The sequence below is a fragment of the Antechinus flavipes genome, chromosome 2, assembly GCF_016432865.1.
Source record: "Antechinus flavipes isolate AdamAnt ecotype Samford, QLD, Australia chromosome 2, AdamAnt_v2, whole genome shotgun sequence".
NCBI lineage: Eukaryota > Metazoa > Chordata > Mammalia > Dasyuromorphia > Dasyuridae > Antechinus > Antechinus flavipes.
Genome location: NC_067399.1, coordinates 150,476,179 through 150,497,414, shown reverse-complemented (window position 1 = coordinate 150,497,414; position 21,236 = coordinate 150,476,179). Strand labels below are relative to the sequence as shown.

At 37.0% G+C, this 21,236-nt stretch overlaps 1 protein-coding gene across 1 annotated transcript in view; it reads right to left on the bottom strand.

The window, feature by feature from the left end:
- FBLN7 (fibulin 7) overlaps positions 1 to 20,685 on the bottom strand; it is a 75,605-nt gene extending 54,920 nt beyond the window's left edge. The window contains exon 1 of the mRNA XM_051975813.1: positions 20,528 to 20,685. Within this exon, the coding sequence (XP_051831773.1) occupies positions 20,528 to 20,602 (75 nt within the window). The 5' untranslated portion in view covers positions 20,603 to 20,685. The remainder of the gene's footprint in view (positions 1 to 20,527) is intronic.
- Between the last annotated feature and the right edge of the window lie 551 nt (positions 20,686 to 21,236).

Below are 21,236 nucleotides of genomic sequence, written 5' to 3'. Positions count from 1 at the left end.
AATAGATACTTTTGGTTCCTGCCAAATCATGGGTTGTTTTTAATAAAAATGTGTTTATTTTGATGGAGTCGGGTAGTTACTCACTATTCAAAGAGGAGAAAAGAATATAGGAGGCAGGAGAATAGCTAATTCCCCAGATGCTGATGATGAGCTAATGAGATTTCATTGCAAACTTTGTAAGCACTGTCTCAATTTTCCACTTTGGTTATTTTGCTTTTTGCTCCTGTATTTATTTAATCCTGCTCTTGCCTAGGACACTAAGATTTATGTTAGGAAAGACTTTTGTCCACTTCTTCTCCCCCCACTTTTAAATGTTTTGTAAAATACACATTTATAGGTACTAAGTGTAGAATGCACGATAGCCATTATTCTTCACCTTGTAGCCAGTGAATTCTCTTGTTTCCAGACATTTTAAATAAGGACCAGCAAAAGTTTCTGATTAATGCAATACCCAAACCTGTCCTTGTGTAGAGTACATCTACTGCCTCAACAAACTGTAAATTTGAGCGAGGAAAGAGAAGCCTAATCACAAAAGGATGTATTTCCATTTATTTGACAGTTCATACAAAAGAACATAGAGTCCAAAGCAGAACCATAACTAATACAGTGCAAGTGGAGTTTTATACCAAGGTGTACAAGCAGGAAAGGAGGTCCCTGTGTCAACCACTGTTATAACATGAGGATTTTATGGTCTTAAGCTAGCCTACAACAGTCTGAAGTGGGACAGTCTTCCTTATTTTCCCTAGGCCACAACTCTCAGGGTCTATGGCTCCTCCCTCTCAAGGAGAGAGGGTCTGCCTTTGGTCCCATTTCCAAAGAGGCTTCAGGATGCTAGGGGACAGGCACCCATTATTCCACTGTTTTCTTCATGGCTGCCATCCTCCCCCAATAAAACTCCAAATTTTCTCCAAATACAAGAATTCCTCTTTATGGTTTTGACCCTCTCAGTAGATGTTGGTAGGAGTAGAGTATCCATTTACAGGTGATTTAAAGATTATAGAAAGACCTATCTATTCAAGATCATCCCTCTTGTAGTGTTAGTATTAGAAAAATCATATCTATAGAAATATCTATTAAAATAAAAATGTATTAGAATTGATTGATATGCTGAATAGTTTTTGCTTTTTTTTCCCTTTATCTTCATTCTTTGTTGTAAAGGATGGATTTCTAGGCAGGATTGGGAAATAAAGATTATATACAATCAAAATTTATCAATTAAATGTTTTTAAATAAAATTAAAATAATATTGTTTGAGACTGGGATATTCATTTTTTATCATTCATCAGTATGTTTTTATTATTAAAGCTTTAATTTTCAAAAACATACACATAAATAATTTTCAACATTCACTCTTTAAAATTTTGTGTTCCAAATTTTTCTCTCTTATCCCCACCCACTTCCCTAGATATTAAGTAATCCAATATATGTTAAACATATACAATTTCTTCTATAAATATTTCTACAATTATGATGCTCACAATAAAAATCAGATCAAAAAGGGAAAAATGAGAAAGAAAACAAAATGCAAGCAAACAACAACAAAGAGTGAAAATACTATGTGGTGATTCATACTCAGTCCCTACAATCCTCCTCTGGGTGCAGATGGCTCTCTCCATCACAAGACTATTGGAACTGGCATCAAAATTTGTTTTGAAGTCATTTCAATTGTATCCTACTATCTGATTAATATTATAGAATCTCAAAAATTACTCCCTAGATCTCACTTTCCTCATCTGATAAAATGAGTGATTTGGACTAAAATAATCATAAAAGTCCCTTCTAATTCTAAATTCATGCTCCAAAGTTACCTAGTCCTCTCTGTACTTGAATAAAATATTTACTAGCCTATTTACTAGTGTCTTCTGCAAGAATATAGCAAGAGGCAATTCAGTTTTGAGTAGGGAAAAGGAAATGAAACAGGAAAGAGTGGGAGGAAGCATGAAGGTGAAGAGATCAGATCCCAATGGGAAATTGGTTGGTAGTGGTAACTAGCTGCAAAGGGAGAAGTTGAGACAGTGGGATTTACTAGACTTAAAGTCAGAAAATCAAAGTTCAGAGTCCTTCTGTGTCACTAGCTAAAATATGGGGATGAGAATTGGATTTGTGATTTCACTCCCCTAATGCACTGTGAGATGAAGAAGTTCTCTAATCAATACAGGGCAGCACTTTTCGTGTAAACTCATTGGAGAGTTACCTAGGTTATAGCTCCAAGAGGCCAAGTTATTATCCCAGACTCACATTCCTGGCTCCAAGGTCAGCCTTCTGTCTACTAAATCATCCTGTCTCCAAGTGACCCCAGGCAAATGATCTGACCTCTCTAAATTTCAATTTCCTTATTCACAAAATGGACATAAATATCTCTTTTGTGGGTAGTTTTGTGAAAAATGCTTTTACAAAATTTAAAACCCTCTAAAAATAGTTCTTTCTATTTTACTTTACTTAAGATTATTTCTGCTTATGAATCGATTCTGACATCCAATAAGGGGTGAGAATTCAGGAAAAGACTGGGTTTCTGGTTTGAAATTTTATTTAAAAAAAAAATTGCGGTTAGCAGGAGAATCAGCCTGATGTATATTTTGCTTTTTTTCAACCAGCCTGTCTGGGTTTCATCCCTTCATCTTTCACCCACCAGCATCTGTCTGAGTCAGAAATAGTCACAAGAGGAAAAGGAAGAAACTTAAAAGGATACTAGGACAGCGAAGCTCCCAAGGCTTTCTAGAAAAGTTCCCGTGTCTATAAAAACAAGGCTGGCTCTCATAAGCAAGGACTGAGTGTTTGGTTCCCTTTCTTTATAAGAGGAACCAGAAAGACTCCACTGCTCAAAACTATCTCCATTATACAGTCTACTAATGAAGAAGTTTCCCTTTTAAAGCATAGATATATCCTCTAAGAGTTAAACTTATGAACTATTCCTCTCTAACATGAAGATGGACAAGAAGAGGAGAGAGTGGAAGCATGCTGTTGAAGCCTAAAGGGGGATGTAGGGAAAAGCAAAATAGTCACAAGAGATCATGAGCGCCCTTGAGCTGCCTAAAGAATAAAGTAAATTAGATATTAAGTAAATAAATATTTATTAAGTGCTTACTATGTGGTAGAAATACAAAGAAATGGGTTTTACTCTCAAGGACTCTGCCTTCTAATGGGAGACAAAACTGATGGAGGTGATCCGAAGGGATAAGGCAGTAGCAGGGAGATCAGGAAAAGCCCATAGAGAATAGGATTGGACCAGATGCTTAAAGGAAGCCAGGGAAGCTAAGGGGCCTAGATTAGGTGGCAGAGCACCCTGGACACGAGAGATAGGATCTAAAGACAACAAGAGGGGAAGTGGAATATGGTCAAAAAACCACCAAGAGGCCAAATGTAAATTCTTGGGAGATAATAAGGAATAAGAACACTAAAAAGGTAGAAAAGGATCAAATTATGAAGATCTTTCAATCCCAATCAGGATTTTACATTAGATAAATGTTAAAATAAAATTGAAGATTCACTCAGCAGTTTGGAACTAAAAGGTAAGGATCCTGATTTGGATTTGCAGTACAAATGGTTCTTCTCTCATTTCCCAATCAATTAGTCAACAAGCATTTAAAATGTACCTGCTGTATTACAGGAACTGTGTTAGACACTAGACACAATAAAATATGCTGGACATAGTGTGCACACCTACAATCCCTATTCTTGGGAAAGCTGAGGCTAGTGGATTTCTTGACATCAAGAGTTTTGAGCTGTAATAGGCTCAAAGTTATAAGGTGTCCACCCTAGGCACTAATAAAGAGGAGGGAAAGAGAACCAGGTTGTTAAGGAGGGTAAACTGATCAAAGTTGGAGATGAAGCAAGGCAAAGCTTTTGTGCAGATTAACAGTGGAACTGGGCCCCCTAATGAATGGGGAATGAGTCAGGGAATCCTATTTTCAGAAAACAAAAGAAATCAAAAAAGTAATATTCCTAATCAAATGAAGGTGATGATACTGAATAGCCTTCCTGAAGATCAGTGCCTCATTGGGGCCTGGAGGTGACCACAGATTCCCAAAGGTTATGCCAATAGAACAGATTCCCTGGCAATCTACCAAACTAGAAAGGTTCTTAGCACTGACCACCAGTCGAGCCTTTGCAACAGCAAGTATCACAAATGATTCCAAGATAAGAAGCATGGACATAGTACTTGGTTAATTGGAGGACAGGAGTGAAGGAGGAAGTAAGAGCAAGATATCATTTCATGGCAGAAGGAAGACAGATTGGTGCAACTAGCTACGAGGAAGGCTTAGTGTAGAGAGCAGAGGAGAGCGCCCCAGCCACCACCTGGTAACTTCCCATTTAAACTAATTTTTCTTGCTAAATGGTGACTGTTAAGTGCTGTTGTTTCTATGATGCTGAAACACTGCAAATGCTGTTCACAACCCCTAAATTCAACACCTGGGGTCAAATCTCTAGCCATCCCACTCTATTTAAAATTCTGCCTGCAATAGTTCGTTGTTGAAGGCTGAACTATGCTGAATTTGCTGAAAAATTCTGCAGAAGGTTCACAAAAAAAGTCTTGACCTTTATTTTTCAGCCCCAGAAATTCATGAGGCCATCTTCTCAGGTATCTTGTGGTCTACAGAGGTGGAAGGAGAACCCACATCAAAGAAGGTACACATTTTTGGAAGATGAAATGGGGGAGTTTATCAAGGAGCCCGGAAGCTCCAAGCTTTACCCTCTGAATCCTGGTTAAATGAAGTGACAAAATAAAACAGAAGATGCTTCTTTTCATCCAAACCAAATTATTAAGTGGGAACAGAAGAGAGAATAGAAAGATCTGCTAACCCCGAAAGACATGCTAAGAAGAAAGACGCAAGCAGGCTCTTTGTTCCAAAGCTCCAGGGCAGTGTATATTTATCATTCAGCTTATATGGGCACTGGGAAGGAATTCCCATGCGATGTGTTATAATTCACATACAAAGAACTATACACACATATGTCACAATCTTGAGAGGCTGCCAATATTTACTCACTTTTCCAGGTGAGAACCAGATGCCTAAGAGGTCAAATGAATAGCCAAAATTTCCCAGCTTTTGAAGCCCAGGGCTAGACCCTGAAGGCAAATTATCTCACTCTGAGTCCAATACTTTTCCACTAGAACTGGAGTTCTTAACCTAAAAGTCATGAACCCCTTTGGGAAGCAGTCTGGTGAAGTCTATGAACCTCTTCTCAGAATGATATGTTTAAGTGCACAAAATACAGAGGATTACGAAAGAAACTGATTATATTGGGATAGAGAGAGAGAAAAAATATTTGAACCAAGTTCACAATTTTTAGGTTAAGTATCCCTATATTACTGAAACAATAGAGAGAAGAGCACCATTTCTGAGCAGCACTTAGGCTGGGAACATGAGAAATATGTTCAGAGCCTTCCAAGGCACCAGTGACCTTTGAAGAAATGTAAAACTTCTCAATGAGGAGCAGAAATTAACTCTCCCAGGGTCAAGTCTGTTTGTTTCCAAAGGAAATGATCTTAACTCTCCATGTGTTGGAGCCAGCTCTAGGACAGAAAGCTGATTGTTAAATTTTCCTTGTGAGCATTTACACCTCAGAAATCAAATGCTATAGATCAGACTAGATTTATTGTTTTTTTTTTTTTTTTGGTCCAGACTTCATCATCTTCCATGATGAAGAAAATGTTTAAAATGTAAATTAAATTTTAAACTATGCCCAGAGTAGTTTTGCAGGGGGAAAGGGAAAACCAATCATAAAACTATAAATACAAGTACACCAATTACTTTAGTTATCTAAGCCATAGAACCAGTCAATGTAACCAATGGTAGCATGACACATTTAGCATTGGGGTCTTCCCTGTGATGGACACATTAGCCAGGACTTTAGTTTTCTAGAATCAAAGAGATTATTTATTCTACCTCCCTCATTTTACATAGGAGAAAACTGAGGCCCGATATAATAGAAATTAAATAACATGGCTAGGATCAGAGCCAGAATTTAAACCTCCGCCCTCCTTGGCCTCCAAATGTAGTGTCCTTTCCACTCTCCAAACTCCAGATACGGATTTAGATCCAATATTTTCTTTTGCATGGAGTAGAACTTGCAAAGAGCTTCCCCTACTTTGCTATTTTATCAAGGATTCTGGTTAGGTAAATACTGACCTTGATTGCTATTTCCATTGTGGCTTTGAAGGAGGTAGAGAAGAGGAAAAAGACAACCTTTCCTAAATTTTAACTTCCCTTTAAGGCAACTTCTATGTAAGAAATGTCTAAAGGCATGTCTCTAGGGACCCTTCACTCTGCTCGATGCTGATTCAAACCTCCTTCTCTAGGCTGTGCTATTCATTTTTTTTTTTTCACAAACTGGGCTATAATAAACAAACCAGGGATTCAAGTTTGAAGTACAGCTAAAATGCTTATAATGACTTCTTGTGTCTTGGCCAACAAGCTATGTTTGGGATTAAAAGGGGGAGGGAGTGTTGTGAGCTTCAGAAACCCTGACTAGAGGCAAATAGAGTAGTAGAATGTCAAAGATCCAAAAAAGTACATTTTACTAAGTCAGAGCTATTACTACCTAATGAGGCTTGGTACAAACAACCTTTTTTACTGTGACCTTCCCTCCTGTGCTTACTATACTCTCCATTGGATCATTGTTCATAGGAGATCATTGACTTTAGAGTTGGAAAGTATAATGATCTAATGGTAATCATCTCTATGGCCAGGATTGGGGGTGTGAGGAAATAAGGAAAAAAAAGGGGGGGGGAAGAAATTAACATAACTTCATTATATAATTTAAAGGAATAGCAAATTGTACATAATAGATTTCATATGCAATTTCATGTGCAATCATCTTTTTTTATTATAGTATGTGCATTATTTTATTCTATAAACTAAAATTTTAGTATTTTTTTTAATTTAAAAAAGAAAGTATAGTGCTTGGAGTTCAAAAAGAGAGGTTGAAGTGATTCGAGGTGAAGTTATGAAACTTAGGAATCAGGAATCTACTCTGGATTCCATGCTGTTTCATATATTTTTCAATGCCTGAGATGGAGATATAGATGACACATAAAATTTGCAGATGACATAAAGCAGGGAGGGATTGTTAGCAGATTAAATCAAAGATTCTTAAACTGTGGATTGTCTCATAACTAAATGTGGTCAGTTATGAAATTATGATTTATTATCAGTAAATGTTATCAGTAAATAAAAATATTTGTTTACTTATTTTATATACCTATATACCCGGGGTCATATAAAAATTTTCTCTGGAGAAAAGAGGTCTCCGTCTCCAAGAGAAAAAGTTTAAGAAGCCCTGGTTAGATTACAATTAAATGAAATTCAAAAACGCTCACTCAGGTTCAAGCATACAACATATGTCTTATTGATCTGTGTCTTCAAAAGTATAGGATGAGAAGGCTTGGTTAGGCAGCTCTTAGTCTGAAAAAAGATCTAGGGGGTTAAGTGAAATCAAGGGCAGTAAGTCAGCAGAATGATGAGGTGCCAAGAAAGGGAATGCAATCCAGGGTAGCATTGGGAGGTAGAGCTTTCAGGAATAAGAAGGCGATTGTTGGAATGTGACCTTTCCAAACACAGGAATTGTTTCATTCTTTGTATATGAAACCACAGTACCTAGCCCAGGTGCACCTAGTAAATGCTTATTGGTTGATTGATTGATGGATTGAATTGATTCAAATATAAGCACTTTTTTCTTTGCATCCTCAGCATTTAGCACAGGTACTTGACACATAGTAAGCACTTAGGAAATGCTCATTGGTTGATGGATTATTTGTCCCTTCCCTCCCTGCTCCCAAACTCTGGTCTTTACTAATCACACTCAGTTAAAGAGGAGAAGCACCTAGGAGTGAAAGGATTTGAGACAATGTCATATGAGGAGTGCATGAAGCAACTTGGGATATTTAAATAGGAGAAAAGAAGATTCAAGAGGCCTCTGTTAGAAAAGTTAGAAAAGAGGACACAGGATGGGCATATTGTAGAAGGGAAGCCTATAGGCATGGACTGAATAAAACAACTACTTATGTCTCTTTCATCTATGAAATTCTGATTCTAAGTCATAGTAAGTAGCAAAATTCACATTTGAACTTAGATCCTCTGATTCTATATGTAGTATTTTTGTTACTAAGTCCCTGTTTACTCATCTATAATTAGTCATATAATAATATTAGTTATTAATAAACAAAAATTCTTTTTTAAAGGAAAAATAAATCTAGAAAATTGTGAGAGAATTTTGAAAGATCCAAGGTAAGTACTACTTGATTTGATCACAATTTAGATTATATTCTCTAATGAAATGCTGAAAATTTGAAATCCATCCTAACTGAGAATAATAATCACCTCATCTTGGTATTCATGTCAACAAAACTATCAACAAACATTTATTAAACATCTATTGTGTGCTGAGCATTATACTAAAATCAAACAAACCCACATTTAGAAAACCTAGTATAAGAATCTGTGGATTACTTTAATCTCAACAACAATAAGGTATTGCTTTCTTTCATTTCTTCAACAAATGTTTATTGAGTGATTAAATGGTTGTTACTTTGTTCAGCACAAAGATGAATAAGAAACAATCTATCAAATAGTTGAGGAAATAATCTAAGATACAAATAATAATTTTAAGTGGAAAGACATTGCTAAAGGAGAAATACAATGTTTAGTGGGAGAGATACATTTGACTAGGCAACATCATTGAATACTTCAGGACATTTGACTTCCACCCTAAAGAATGGTTAAGAGATTCAATGGGGATATATTGAGGAGAGAAATAAGACAGGCAGAGAATCTTCTCAAAGTCACAGGAAAAGATAATATCACAGAATATTAAGACTTTAACATGTGAAAGGTCCTTCAGAGAGCATGGGAATGAGAATCCTCTCAGCAACAGAGCTGACATGATCACTAATCGTGAGTCTTCCCATTCCAATTTAGGATAACAAATTTTTCTTTACTAAACCAAAATTTGCCTCTGCAACTTCTACCCAATGATTCTCATTTTGTCTTCTGGAGTCAAGCAGAACAAATCTAATCCTTCCTGCACATAATATAGTAGTACCTCAAATACTTGAAAATAACTATTATGCATCCTGCCCATATTTTCTTGTTTCCAGCCTAGATATCCTCAGTTCCTTCAAATGACCTCTATAAAACATAATTCCAAGGTTCTTCGGTACCATGACTGCCTTCTTATGAGCTCTCTGCAACTATCAATGTCTTTCCTAGGAATGAAACTGGAAATGGATACACAACTCCAATTCAGATCTGACCAAAAGGCTATAAGAAAGAATTATCTCCCTAATCCTGGACACTTTGCCTAACTTTTACTGAAGATCAAGTTTACATTGTCTCTTCCAACTGCCACATCCTGTTGCTGACTCATATTGAAATTCTCTGAAACCCTTAGTTTTTTTCCCAGAAAAACTGCTATTTGGCCATTTTTCCTTTCTATTTTGCTTTCAAAGTTCATGTTTTCAACCCAAGTATGACTTGGGAAATCCTCTTAGATTTGGTTCAATGTTCTGGCCTGTCAATATTTTTTAATCCTTTTGTCTAACATTTTAGTTGTCTCTTTCTCTCTTTCCTCTCCCTCTTTCCCTTCCTCTCTCCCTCCCTCTTTCCCTCCCCCCCTCTTTCTCTCTCTCTCACACACACACACATCTTTATGACTTTCAAAATTGTGATGATCAAGTAATCAACAGCTTGTTATACTCATTGACAAAATGAAGTTAAGTACAAATCTCTGAGGCACCCCATTGGCCATGTTGTCATCAAACTCTTAACTTTTGCTCATTTGGCTAGTTCTGAATCCAATTATCTAGCCCACATGTCTGAATCTTGTCCACAATACTTGTCATTTTTGTCCTTCATTCTCAAAGAGGACCATGGCATCAGGAGGGATGCCATAACATGTAAGTGAGTAGGATTTAAGTGTGGAAGGTCTATGCGAGATCACCTGCCTCACTGCTAAAGTCTAAATTTATTACATCTTCACTATTCTCCTGGCCTTTCACTTTAGAATCCTTTCCAAAAGGGCATTAGATTTAGTCTGGCAAAAATAGGTGTTCCTTGCAATGGTTAGAACATTGGCTGTGGTGTCAGGAGAACCTGAGTTCAAACCCAGACTCATATGCTTTCCAACTGTCTGGAAAAGTCACTTAATTCCATTGCCTCAAAAAAAGTCTTCCTATTCTTGAGGAAGCCATACTAATTTCTTATAAACATTACCTCCTTTTATATATATATATATATATATATATATATATATATATATATATAATCACAAATCATCCCTTTAGCTCTAAGAATCCAAGTCTAACTCATTAGCCAATAGTTGTAAACTATATTCTCTTTCTTTGGGAAAATTGGGATAACAGTGGCGCAATGCACAGTAGGGTGAAATTCTAGAATAAGGCTTGGCTTCAAATCCTGCCTCTGACTATTACTAGCTGTGTGACTTTAATTCCATTTCTTAACCTCTCTTGTGTCAATTTCCTCATCAGCAAAATGGGAATATTAGTATATGACATATACTGTGTATAAGACTTTGAAAACTTTAAAGCCCTAGATAAGTCAGTTATTATAAAAAAAAAAAGGAAAATTGGAGCATCATTTGTCCTCTAATTTGAGGTGCTGATCCATTTTGTTATAATCTTTTGAAAGACTGCAATCACATTTGTTGTGAACAAGATTCTTTCAAGACTCTGAAATGGAGTTTATCTGCCTCAGAAATCTCAGAATTCACCAAGAACAACTCAGTTATCTCTCGCAGTCCTCCTACTTACCTTTGGTATCAACTCAGTTAATATGTAAAGTTCACTGAAATCAAGGATCACATTTTTACCTTTCTTTGGATCTCCAACACTTAGCAAAATACCTGGCACACAGTAAGTGCTTAATAAATGCTCTTTGACTGAGTCCTGATTACCTGTATTTTATCTGTCCAATCCAATTTTAAGATTTCCCTCTTTGGTAGAAAGATGAATGTAAAAAATTAATTTTACGTAGGATAACTCTGAGCTAAGTAGGGTCACTTCCCCAGGCTTCAGATATTATCACTCTATCCAGCCCTATTTCTATTTTTTCATTCATTCTTTGTCCTCCTTTTCCTCCCTCTTTTTAATCCATAGTTTCCATTCTTTACCTCAACTAATTCTGAACTTTGATGTTTCTGACACTCTTCTCAGAAGATGGCAAGAACACTTTGTACTCTTCCTCCATTACTCATCTTTTCTTCCATCTTCAGCTGATCAATGGATTCCCTGTGCATCCACATCAGCTTCTTTAGACAACTCCCTTATTTTCTGCCCATTGGAAATATTCTTCTTGCATCTTCAGAATTTCATTCCCCCCTCCAGCTTCCCAGTATTCTTACTCTGGCTTCTGAAGAATTCTATACCATGGAATCTTGCCAATTCTTTTACCAAACCCTGTGAAATCTGCTCATGGTGGAAAAGCATGGCATACATTGGGAGAACTGGGAGCAATACAGACTATAAGGTATATGAAAGGAAGTAACAAAAAATAAAACAAAAAGATAAAAGTTTTTTTTTTTTAAAAGCTAGACCATGGAAAAACTTGTTGGCTGGACAAGATTTTAAGACTTTATTCTGTTAGTAATGGAGAGCTATGTACGATTTTTTATCATGGTAGAGTCTTGATTTCAAATGCATTTTCGAAGGATTAAATTACTCTGGCTTTTTCTCAAACTCTTCTAAGATGTTCTTTTCACTAGCACCCAGGCATCATCATTACACTATGCAAACAACTCTAATGGTTTCTTTTTAGTCTTGTCTTTCCACATTAGCAAAGAGTATCATTTGTTTGCCACAACTCAACACTAGTGGGAAAAACTCTACTGAGATCAGAACGGAGCCAGAATTTGGAAAAAAAAAAAAACAAAGACAAGAACCAGATCACAATTGGGATATGAATGGCAACAGCTGTTTCTAAAGAACAGATCTTGTTAGAAGCATTTAAACAGCAGAAAAGGAATTATACCATTTTTCAGGATAGAGTTGATATAAGGTAAATCTCTCCCTTGTTGGAAAGGATAGGAACAAATAGTCTTTCTCTTTTTTAGCATCCAAATATGTATGATTCAATGTCTTCATGAAGTCGTACTTGGAAATAAAGAAGGTTAGGACATAGAAAGAGCCAGGCCAAAGGACTGGAAGGAAATGGAGCTGTCTACTGGCAATGGATCAAATAGGAGAGGGGTTCAGAGTTCTTGTTGGCTGGGTTTGGGGGAACTGATATATGGTTTTCATTAGGCTTTCCACTTCTGGGAGATTGATTTAGTGATCCTGGAAGTCCGATGAATTACTCTGTCAGGGATGCTTGGGAATGGGTGGGAGGATGGGCTAAATAACTTCCAATATCCCTTTCCAATTTGAAGATGCTATGGTTTTTCCTTTGATGGGATATTATGTAAGTAACTTATCATGATATAATTAATTTCTTAAGACATCGATATGGGGGCTCCAGTGGAGGGAACCACATTCTCCAGTCCTCACTGGGTAGGTGGGGGGTCTTAGGAATCATCTGTGACTGATTAAATGCTGGAAATAACTGTAATCATGAAACGCCTTAGCAACAAGCAGGAATTTCAACTTCTCATCTTTGTTGAATTTCTAAGTGACTTTGGGAGAGGCAGCATGGAGGACGGGGTGTTAGTCTTGGATGTCAAGATGGCCTGGATTCAAATCCCACTTCTGACCAAGATTAAGTTTACTTCACATTTCTGAGCCTCAGTTTCTTTATATGTAAAATGGGGATATTAGCACTTACTTCAAAGAGCTATTGTCAGACTCAAATGAAACAATCAGTAGTAATTTATTAAGTACCTGTTGGGTGCCAAGGACATAGAACTAAAGGGAATCTTTAAATATGAAAACAATCAAATATATAAGGAAGCTGCTGAGAACACATACAAAATTAAAGGTAGTTACTGCCCTCTTGGAGCTTATGTTCTATCATAAGAGAAAACATAGATATATGATAATTTCAGGGAGGGGAGAATTGGAAGAGGCCCTATTAAGAGATGGCTCTTGAGCTAACACTTAAAGAAATCTAGAGAGAGATTGATATGATGACATCCCTGGTGTTCTGTACAAGAGGCAAAAGAGGCAATGCCAGGCATGGAGAAAAATGATGTGGACCAGAGATTCAGTTAAGGAAAGTAATATGGAATAAAGCTGGAGACATAGATTGGATTAGAAAGGTTAAAATGTCTAGTAGAAGAATTTTTATTTAATCCTAGAGCTGAAGAGTCACTGGAGTTTATTGAGGAAGGAGCCAGAGCAGTGTTTTAGGAAAATCACTTGGGCAACTATGTGGAGGCTAGATTGAAGACAGGTAGGTCCTTGAGGCTGGGATAGCTCAAGTGAGAGTTGATGAAATGAGAATGGGGAGGAGATATGGACAGGAGATGTTAAGGAGATCAAAAGAAAAGATTTGGCTACTGACTGGATACTGATGGTGAAATTGTCAACATGGCTGAAGTAGAAGGAATGGGGTACCCTGACAGAAATAAGGCAGCTAAGAAGAAGCATAGGTTTGGAATTAAAGATAATGACCATTGATTATTCTAGTTTGCAAATAATACATATAAAGTGTGTCCTATCTTTTTAAATACTATATAGTTTACTCAATTATGGAAGTTTTTAGCTTTAGTGGGAAGACAAGTGACCAGAACCTGCTGACATTTCATGCTGTTAGATTGATGCCAGGACCCTCTTCTTTAGGACCCCCTCTCCATGACATTTAACTGCCTCTGCTTTTGGCTGGGGTCTTCCTCTCCCAATTCTAGACCTTCCAATCTCCTCACCCTCCTCCAAAGGTTTACCAGCATGGCATTCCAGGCATTTCAGGAGAGCATGGAAACTCAGCCCCTTCCTGCCTCCCATCGAAACACACATACACCTTCTTCTCTATGGAATTGATACCTGAAATCCTAGAATAATTACAGGTAATTGTAGTTTAGCAGAAAAAGTACTAGACTTGGAATTGGAAACACACTCACTGGTTGGTTGATTTAGTCACTTAACGCCCCTCAGCCTCAGTTTTCTCATCTATAAAATGGGATAACATTTACATTATTTACCTCATTGAACACTTATGAGTCTCAAAGACAGGGCGCTTTATAAAATGCTATATAAATGTATATTTTCTATAGTTCTTTCCTTTGACTTGAGCTTTTTTTAATAAAATTCAAGTGTACCTGAAAGTAGTTAGCATAACAATTAATAAAAGAAGTGGTGTGGTGCAATAATGGTTAAAAACAATAACAAAAACACACATATATGTGTGCACACCCACATATACAGCATCTCACTTGTACTATTCCTTTGTATTTACTGCCCATAGGGCCTGGACTGCTGTCCTTACTCACAAAGAAGATGCAATTTGAATGGAACTTTAAAGGAGACTATAACCAATGTTCATCATTAGCACCTTAATGATACCAGGGAGTCCTGGATGAGTTTTGATGAAAGCCATGATGGCAGCTGACCCCATTGTGGAAGGGGTGTCCTGCTGAGTAAAGAGGAAGCTCCCACACTTCTTCCATTTGGAGCACAGATGTCCAGGGCACCCCTACTTCCTCCTCCCAGTAGTCCTCACTGATTCATGGTTATCAACTGCTAACAATCTACACCCCCCCAAAATACCCCTTCTTCATGGATTTATATTTGTTTATCAAACATAATCCTTCATTTTCAAACACCTGGTTTCAAAAATTTGCTTATACGAGTTCCAGAATCCTGGTCCTGAGTTAAGAAATTCTTTTACTTTGCAAGGATCTTTTAATTTTTAAATGTATTTTAAAATCTTTTTTTAGTTTTTTATTACATCTTTTCCTCTTTGATAAGTTTTCAAAAGAGAAAACTCCTTTTATCATATACAGCACCTGTTGGGAAGTGGGAAGTAGAGGTTCTACCAGATGGAAAAAATTTCTAATTCCTGGAATGTGGTTTTTTTCTCTAGTAAGCTCTTTGTTTAGAAGACTGAACTTTGCTCAAAGGGCCTTCACTAAGACCCCACCAAATAATATCTAGAACAAAAGACTAGTTCAAAACAGTTAAGATTTATCTTGAAACTTAAGGGTTAAGATGGGTTCTGAAAAAGAGGCTCTCTAGGACAGGGATATGTAGATCTTGAAAAGACTGATGATGTGGTAGAAACAATATTTGGTTCCCATCTCATCCCTGCTCTGGATCACCAAGGTATTCTTGAACAAATTATTTAACTTCACTTGTTCTTTTTAGCTCCCCTAGTTCTCCAGACTTTTCTACCTCTCACCTCCACCTTCTAGCACCCTCTTCTAATTTGTCCAAACCACCTTTATTTTTGCTTGTATTTGGATCCCTATCCCTTAGCACAGTGCCTAACACATAGTAGGTGTTTAATAAATGTTTTCCTGAAATAGGGTTAATTAAACCCCATAAAAAGGCTTGACTTGCGTTCTGTAGGTGGGTTCCCATTTTATGGAATTGGGGTACACCCATTCTTGCAAGAATATAAAATAAATCTTTCCTGCATTCAAAAAATGCTTTCCTTCTTTTTTTTTCCCTCTTTCTCTCTTTTCATCCTAAGCTGTTACCAACTTAAAATTATTCTTTACTATTTTCTCTTCTTTTTTTGTCCTTTATTATAAGGCATAGACTTCTGAAAAGGGATGGAAAGAAATGGGGAAAACGCAGGTGATGTAAATAAAACAAAAAATATCAATAAAATATTTTTTTCCAAAACAATGATAACCAATAGATATGCCAGGTCCATTTTGTATATTGTAGACTATAACCTAAGGTAGAATCTAAAAATTTGTCTTGCAAAAGTGGAGAACTCTTTGACTTGCTCTTTGCCCAAGGTACTGAAAACCACTGTAATTTCTCTTTTTAGTCTTTAAAAGTTTACAATCATAGAGCACTAGATAGCACAGTGCATCTAAGCACCAGTTCTGAAGTCAAAAAGGACCTGGAATTCAAATCTAATCACAGACACTTATTAGCTGTGTGACTTTTGGCAAATCATTTAATCCTGATTGCCTCCAAACAATAAAACAAAAACAAACAAAAAAAAAATCCTCAACATCCACCTAGGTCCCTGATTTAAGCTAATTAGCTTACTAGGCTGATTAGCTTTTGACTCAGTGCTTTTGTCAACACTCTGGAACAAAGCCCTAGTTGTCTTGCTGATGTTATGAATTTCTCATCTTTATCTCAATCTTAATTTTCATAATGCCAGCTGAAAAAAAAAAACCAGGTGAGTGTAAAGAAAGGGGAAGAAACATTACATGAGTAGTCCAAGATATTCTCTATTCTACTTCTTCCCAGTCACTTTCTCTTAGTGGATGGGAAAAGTCATAGATAAATCATGGTGAAAGAACTATCTGGGGCACATTTCCTACTTCACCTTACCCTTCCTACAATCTTCCAGCCCACATTCCCACTCTAGAACCATCATCCTCCTTGACCCAAGTACAACTTTGAAATGAGGAATAGACAGGTACATGTGGGAAAAAGAAAATTAATGGCATGATTTAAGGTAGAAGAGTGGAGTGAAGAGTTTATGAAGTGCTACAAAGATAATCTCAGCTCTGTAATAAAAATAACTTTTCAATTTGGACAAAAAGAAAAGTCATCTTATTATTTCCCCTTGTCACCATTGTTATGAAACAAATTCAAGTCAGCCCCCAAGTAGAAAGCCTATGAAGGAATTTCCCATGGTGCTCCCTTGGGTGATTTACTACTACCACCAATTGAGAACCAATGGAGATCCCTCCTTCAGAATACCAAATTCACAAAAATCATTACATTCCCCCTTTCAGTATCTCTCTTCTTTTCAGCCCCCTAATTCAAAGGCACAAACTATTTTTACTATAGTGTGAGGAAAGCAAACTACTGATGCTGAATAATTAGAAATGAATAAAGCAAAAGACAATTGTCTTTGATTACATTTCCTACAGAAGTTTAGCCAATGAAAAGAAATTGACATCACAAGGAAATAAAAATAGATCAGAAATTACTTGAACCTGCAAATATTTGTTCTCTTCAAGCAAAAAAATGTGGTAAATAACTTTAGAAAATAAACACATTTATTTGTAAATTGTCTTAGTAGAGGAGTATGAATACATCTCACAAGTCAGTAAATAGCAATATAGTTGTAGGATCAGAGTTTTTAGATGCAAAAGAAAAATTGCAAATATATTTTTAAAAGAGTAATGTTTCAATATCATTCTCTTTTCATCACTGATATCTCTGTACCCATAACAAGGAAAAGGAAGTAAAGATGAACAGCTGCTAGAAAAACTTTTTAAAATGACTGAAAATATCATAGACATCATCAATAACCTATAAAATTCTTCATAAGGACTGTTCAGTGATCTATTTTCTCATTTGATAAAATACAAGAATGATCTAAACATATACAAAAATTAACAAATCACTGATGAAAATTTAAGAAAGCAACATAAGGGCAAGAACACATATTTATAGTCAAGCAACTAATTAAAAAGTGAAAAGAATTTAAGATCCCACCTTTTCATTCTTTTATTGTTTTTTAAAAAGCATTTAACTTGGCAACACAAAACATAACTTTGAGGGTTCTCCTTCAACAAAATGTCTCCCATACATTAAAGGAGTCCTCTGAATTTTCCTGGTTTCATTAAAAGCATTATTATCACTTTGTATTCATGAATTGGACCACAAAGAGACAAGCAGATCTTACAGTCATATGTGCCTAAATCAATTGGGGTATAAATGAGCTACACAGAGCTTTATAACTGGGCCAAAGAGATAAAGAATAAGTTAGGAATGATTGAGTGTTGAAAAATAGATGGGGGTGAGGAGGTATAGGAAATGCTGGAAGAGAGAAATCAAAAGTGAGAAAGCTGATGAAGGTAAGAATAGAGGGACACTGACCAAAGTATAATCAGAACAAGTACTGAAAATTGAAGATTGCTTTCCATTGCCCTGCTTAGGGACAATTTTCTTTTCTATGAGAACACATTTTCCTATAGTTTCTTCATGTTAGCAATATTAGATCTAATCACATCTATTATTTATAGCCAACAAATGGTAATATAATATTAAACAATACAAAATTAATTAGCCAGATTGCTGCCATCAGGGCTAACAGTTTTCCTTCTCCTCCCTCATCTACTCACTATAATTATCTAATTTTCTTCATGAAGAATGGTCCAGGACTACTAGCAGCAACCTTTTCCTTCTCTTTCATTCCCTATATTCCTTATAAATTGTAGGAACGTGATGAATAAGCATTATTAATTGCTTGATATGTGCCACACACTAGGCATAGAGAGGGGATAAGGCCTGAAATTTTGATTTAGTTCATTTAGAAAATTTTCAGGGAATGGAACTCCCTCTATCAAGGCAGATCAGTATCTTTTTTGCAATTCTGAGAAGCATCTAGAGCACTGCGGGTAAGGGTCTTATCCCAGTAACCAGTGCAAGTCAAAACAACATAGGTCTTCTTGACTACAAAGCTGACTCTTTAACCTCTACCCCACACTTCTTGAAGACAAAAACAAATCAACCCTTTGCCCACAAGGAACCTACAATCTATTGGGGTTTCAATAAACAGCCACTTGAAGACTAATCTTCTTCGGAGCTCTTCTCACCCTTCCTATAATCTGGAGCGGGAAATCAGGATTCTCTGGAAGTTTCTCAGACCACCTTGCTAGTATGATCTGATAAAGGATCAGATCTGCCAAGAATTTGGAGCCAAGCAGCAAAGTCTGATTAACCTCAATTTTTTCATCTACTAATGACTCATATTTTATAGTATTTTCAAGTACTTCCCACATAGCAACTCTTTGAGATAGGTATCCCTTTTATAGATGTGAAATGACTTATCCAGAGTCATATGATTAGTAACAGAGCCAAGATTGTCAACTAATTACCTGGGTCCAAGTTCTAGCTGCTGCTCCAAGACATTTTTCCCCTGTTTATACTATTTTCTTTTTAGTGCCTGTCACATAGCAGACACTTAATAAAAGTTTTCTGATTTGACTTGACTTGACTCTCTGTAAAATGGGAGAAAGAGATTAAATGGTAAATGGATTAAATGAGGTCATGGGTCAGACCATTGAGATACTTCCCAACTCTGAAATTCTATAATCTTTGTTGAGTAATTCCTTAGGAAAAACAATAATTTAAGTAACCTGCTCCTCTATTAGGCACTCATCATCTCTTAAGTGTTTCAAAGATATTGATGTATCTATCAAAACAATGTACTTAGTCTTGGCCAACAGATCACTTATCCAGGAGATTCAGTCCAATACATAGAAAATTTTTCCAAAGTAGTGCAGATGAGACACTGATATTCTAAGTATTATAACCAGCACATTTGCACAACAATGACCACAAGTCCCCTAAGTTCACTAATGTTGGAAGAGTTCCTGCTATAGCTATATAGATCTGCAAAATTCTTTAGTTTCCCAGAATTGTTCTAACCTTCTTCCCTACTATCCCTGTCTGAAAATAATGTGCATCCAAGGAAGTTCCAATCTTATCCTACCTAGGAAACCTACCACACAAGTATCAGACCAAGAGTCAAAAAAAAAGGAAAAAATTTTAAATATGGCATAATCCTTTGGAATCCTTTCAATGAGTAAGAGCAGCCAGATTGGAAAATCAAAAAGGCAAGTTGTCCTTTTCTCTATGTGAAATAAAATACAAACCTAAACTCCAAATTTCCTTATAGAAAATGTTAGTCACTTCTCTCTGATTCTCCTGGAACTAATACAAACACAGAGGCAAGATGGTTATTTTGAGGTGGTATTAGGAACTAGATCTGTATTTTACTTGGTATCTCTTCCATTGGGAAATTCCTTCCATCAAAACAGGTCAGCACTTATCCTGCAATTTATAATCTTAGAAATTTACCCAGTGCTCTGGGAATTTAATTGATTTATCCAAGATCACCCAGCCAGTTAAGCATCAGATGTAAGATATGAACATAGATCTTCATGATCTTATTCAAGGCCAGTTTTCTATCCCTTATACCATTCTGCCTCTCACAAGAGGGGAAAATATTTATGATAGTGTTTTCAGTATGGAGCAAGCACCTGTCCAGGGTAGGGGATATTTCAAGTTTAACAAGAGGACAGGATTCTGTTGAAACATTGCAAAGGACAATCAGTTAGACATCTCCCACAAATTGCCATGTGTGTAAGCACTTTTTAAAGCTTGTGTGAGCCTATTCTAAATAATTTTCTTCATAGAGTTGATCAGTTACTAGTTGGCAAATACATCCACCTACCTGTAGGCAAGACCTGTGGGCCACATGAGGAGAATCAGATACATTCTTTAAAAAATTAATAAAATGTGCTTATTTAATGACACAAAGTCTAAATTATTTTTCTCATCTGTTCCCATGCCTCCCGCCCCTCACCAAAGCACCCACATGAAATGTGAAAAAAGCCCAGGGGCTTATGCATCTGGAGCTAGCATCTTCCACCTGTGAGAGGTGGATGGATACCAAACTCTCAGCCATGAAATCCTCCAGGGAAACCTTCTTACCTGAGATGCCGGAGATCCTTGACAGGCAATGAAGGACAAGAAAAAGAACAAGGCACATTGAGATCCTGAAATCATCTTGCTACTTTGTGAGTTTCTTTGCAGAGAGGAAAAATGCTTCTTTTTTTTCCCCACCCTCCCTCAAGGTTGTCTTAAATGGGTCCAAAACCCTGACAACAATTCGAATCCAGCAGTACTCTAGCTTAGGACGCCTTGGAGAGTTCCAACTGCCTTTTAATGATGTTAACGGCTGGGAAGCATCGGACTACTCTTGCTTTTACAAGCACTTTTCTGTGCACCCAGTTCGTAGTTGTGGGGCTGCTGCCGCTGTTGCTGCTGCTGTTACTGTTGTTGCTGCTGCTGCTGCTGCTGCTACAGCTGTTGCTGTCCCAGATGCAGAGGTTACTGCTGCTCTGAGGGCTTATGAGCTAACACCTAAGTGGCTTGGTTTGGCTCTGATTCCATTCCTCCCACTCAAATACCCAGCAAAGCCTATGCCAGTCCTCAAGTTGTAGGGAGTTGGGGGGAGGAGTGGAGAGGACAGCACCAAGCATATGTCTCTGCCTGCCAAATTGCTGGCTAAGTCCCCAGGCCCTTTCCTGGATTCAGGGAGGAAGGGAAAGGGCGGGGGGAGATGCAAATGGGACCTTTTTGCAGCCTGCACTGTCTTCAAAGGGAGCTGAAACGCTCCTTCCTTCTTTGTCTCATCCAA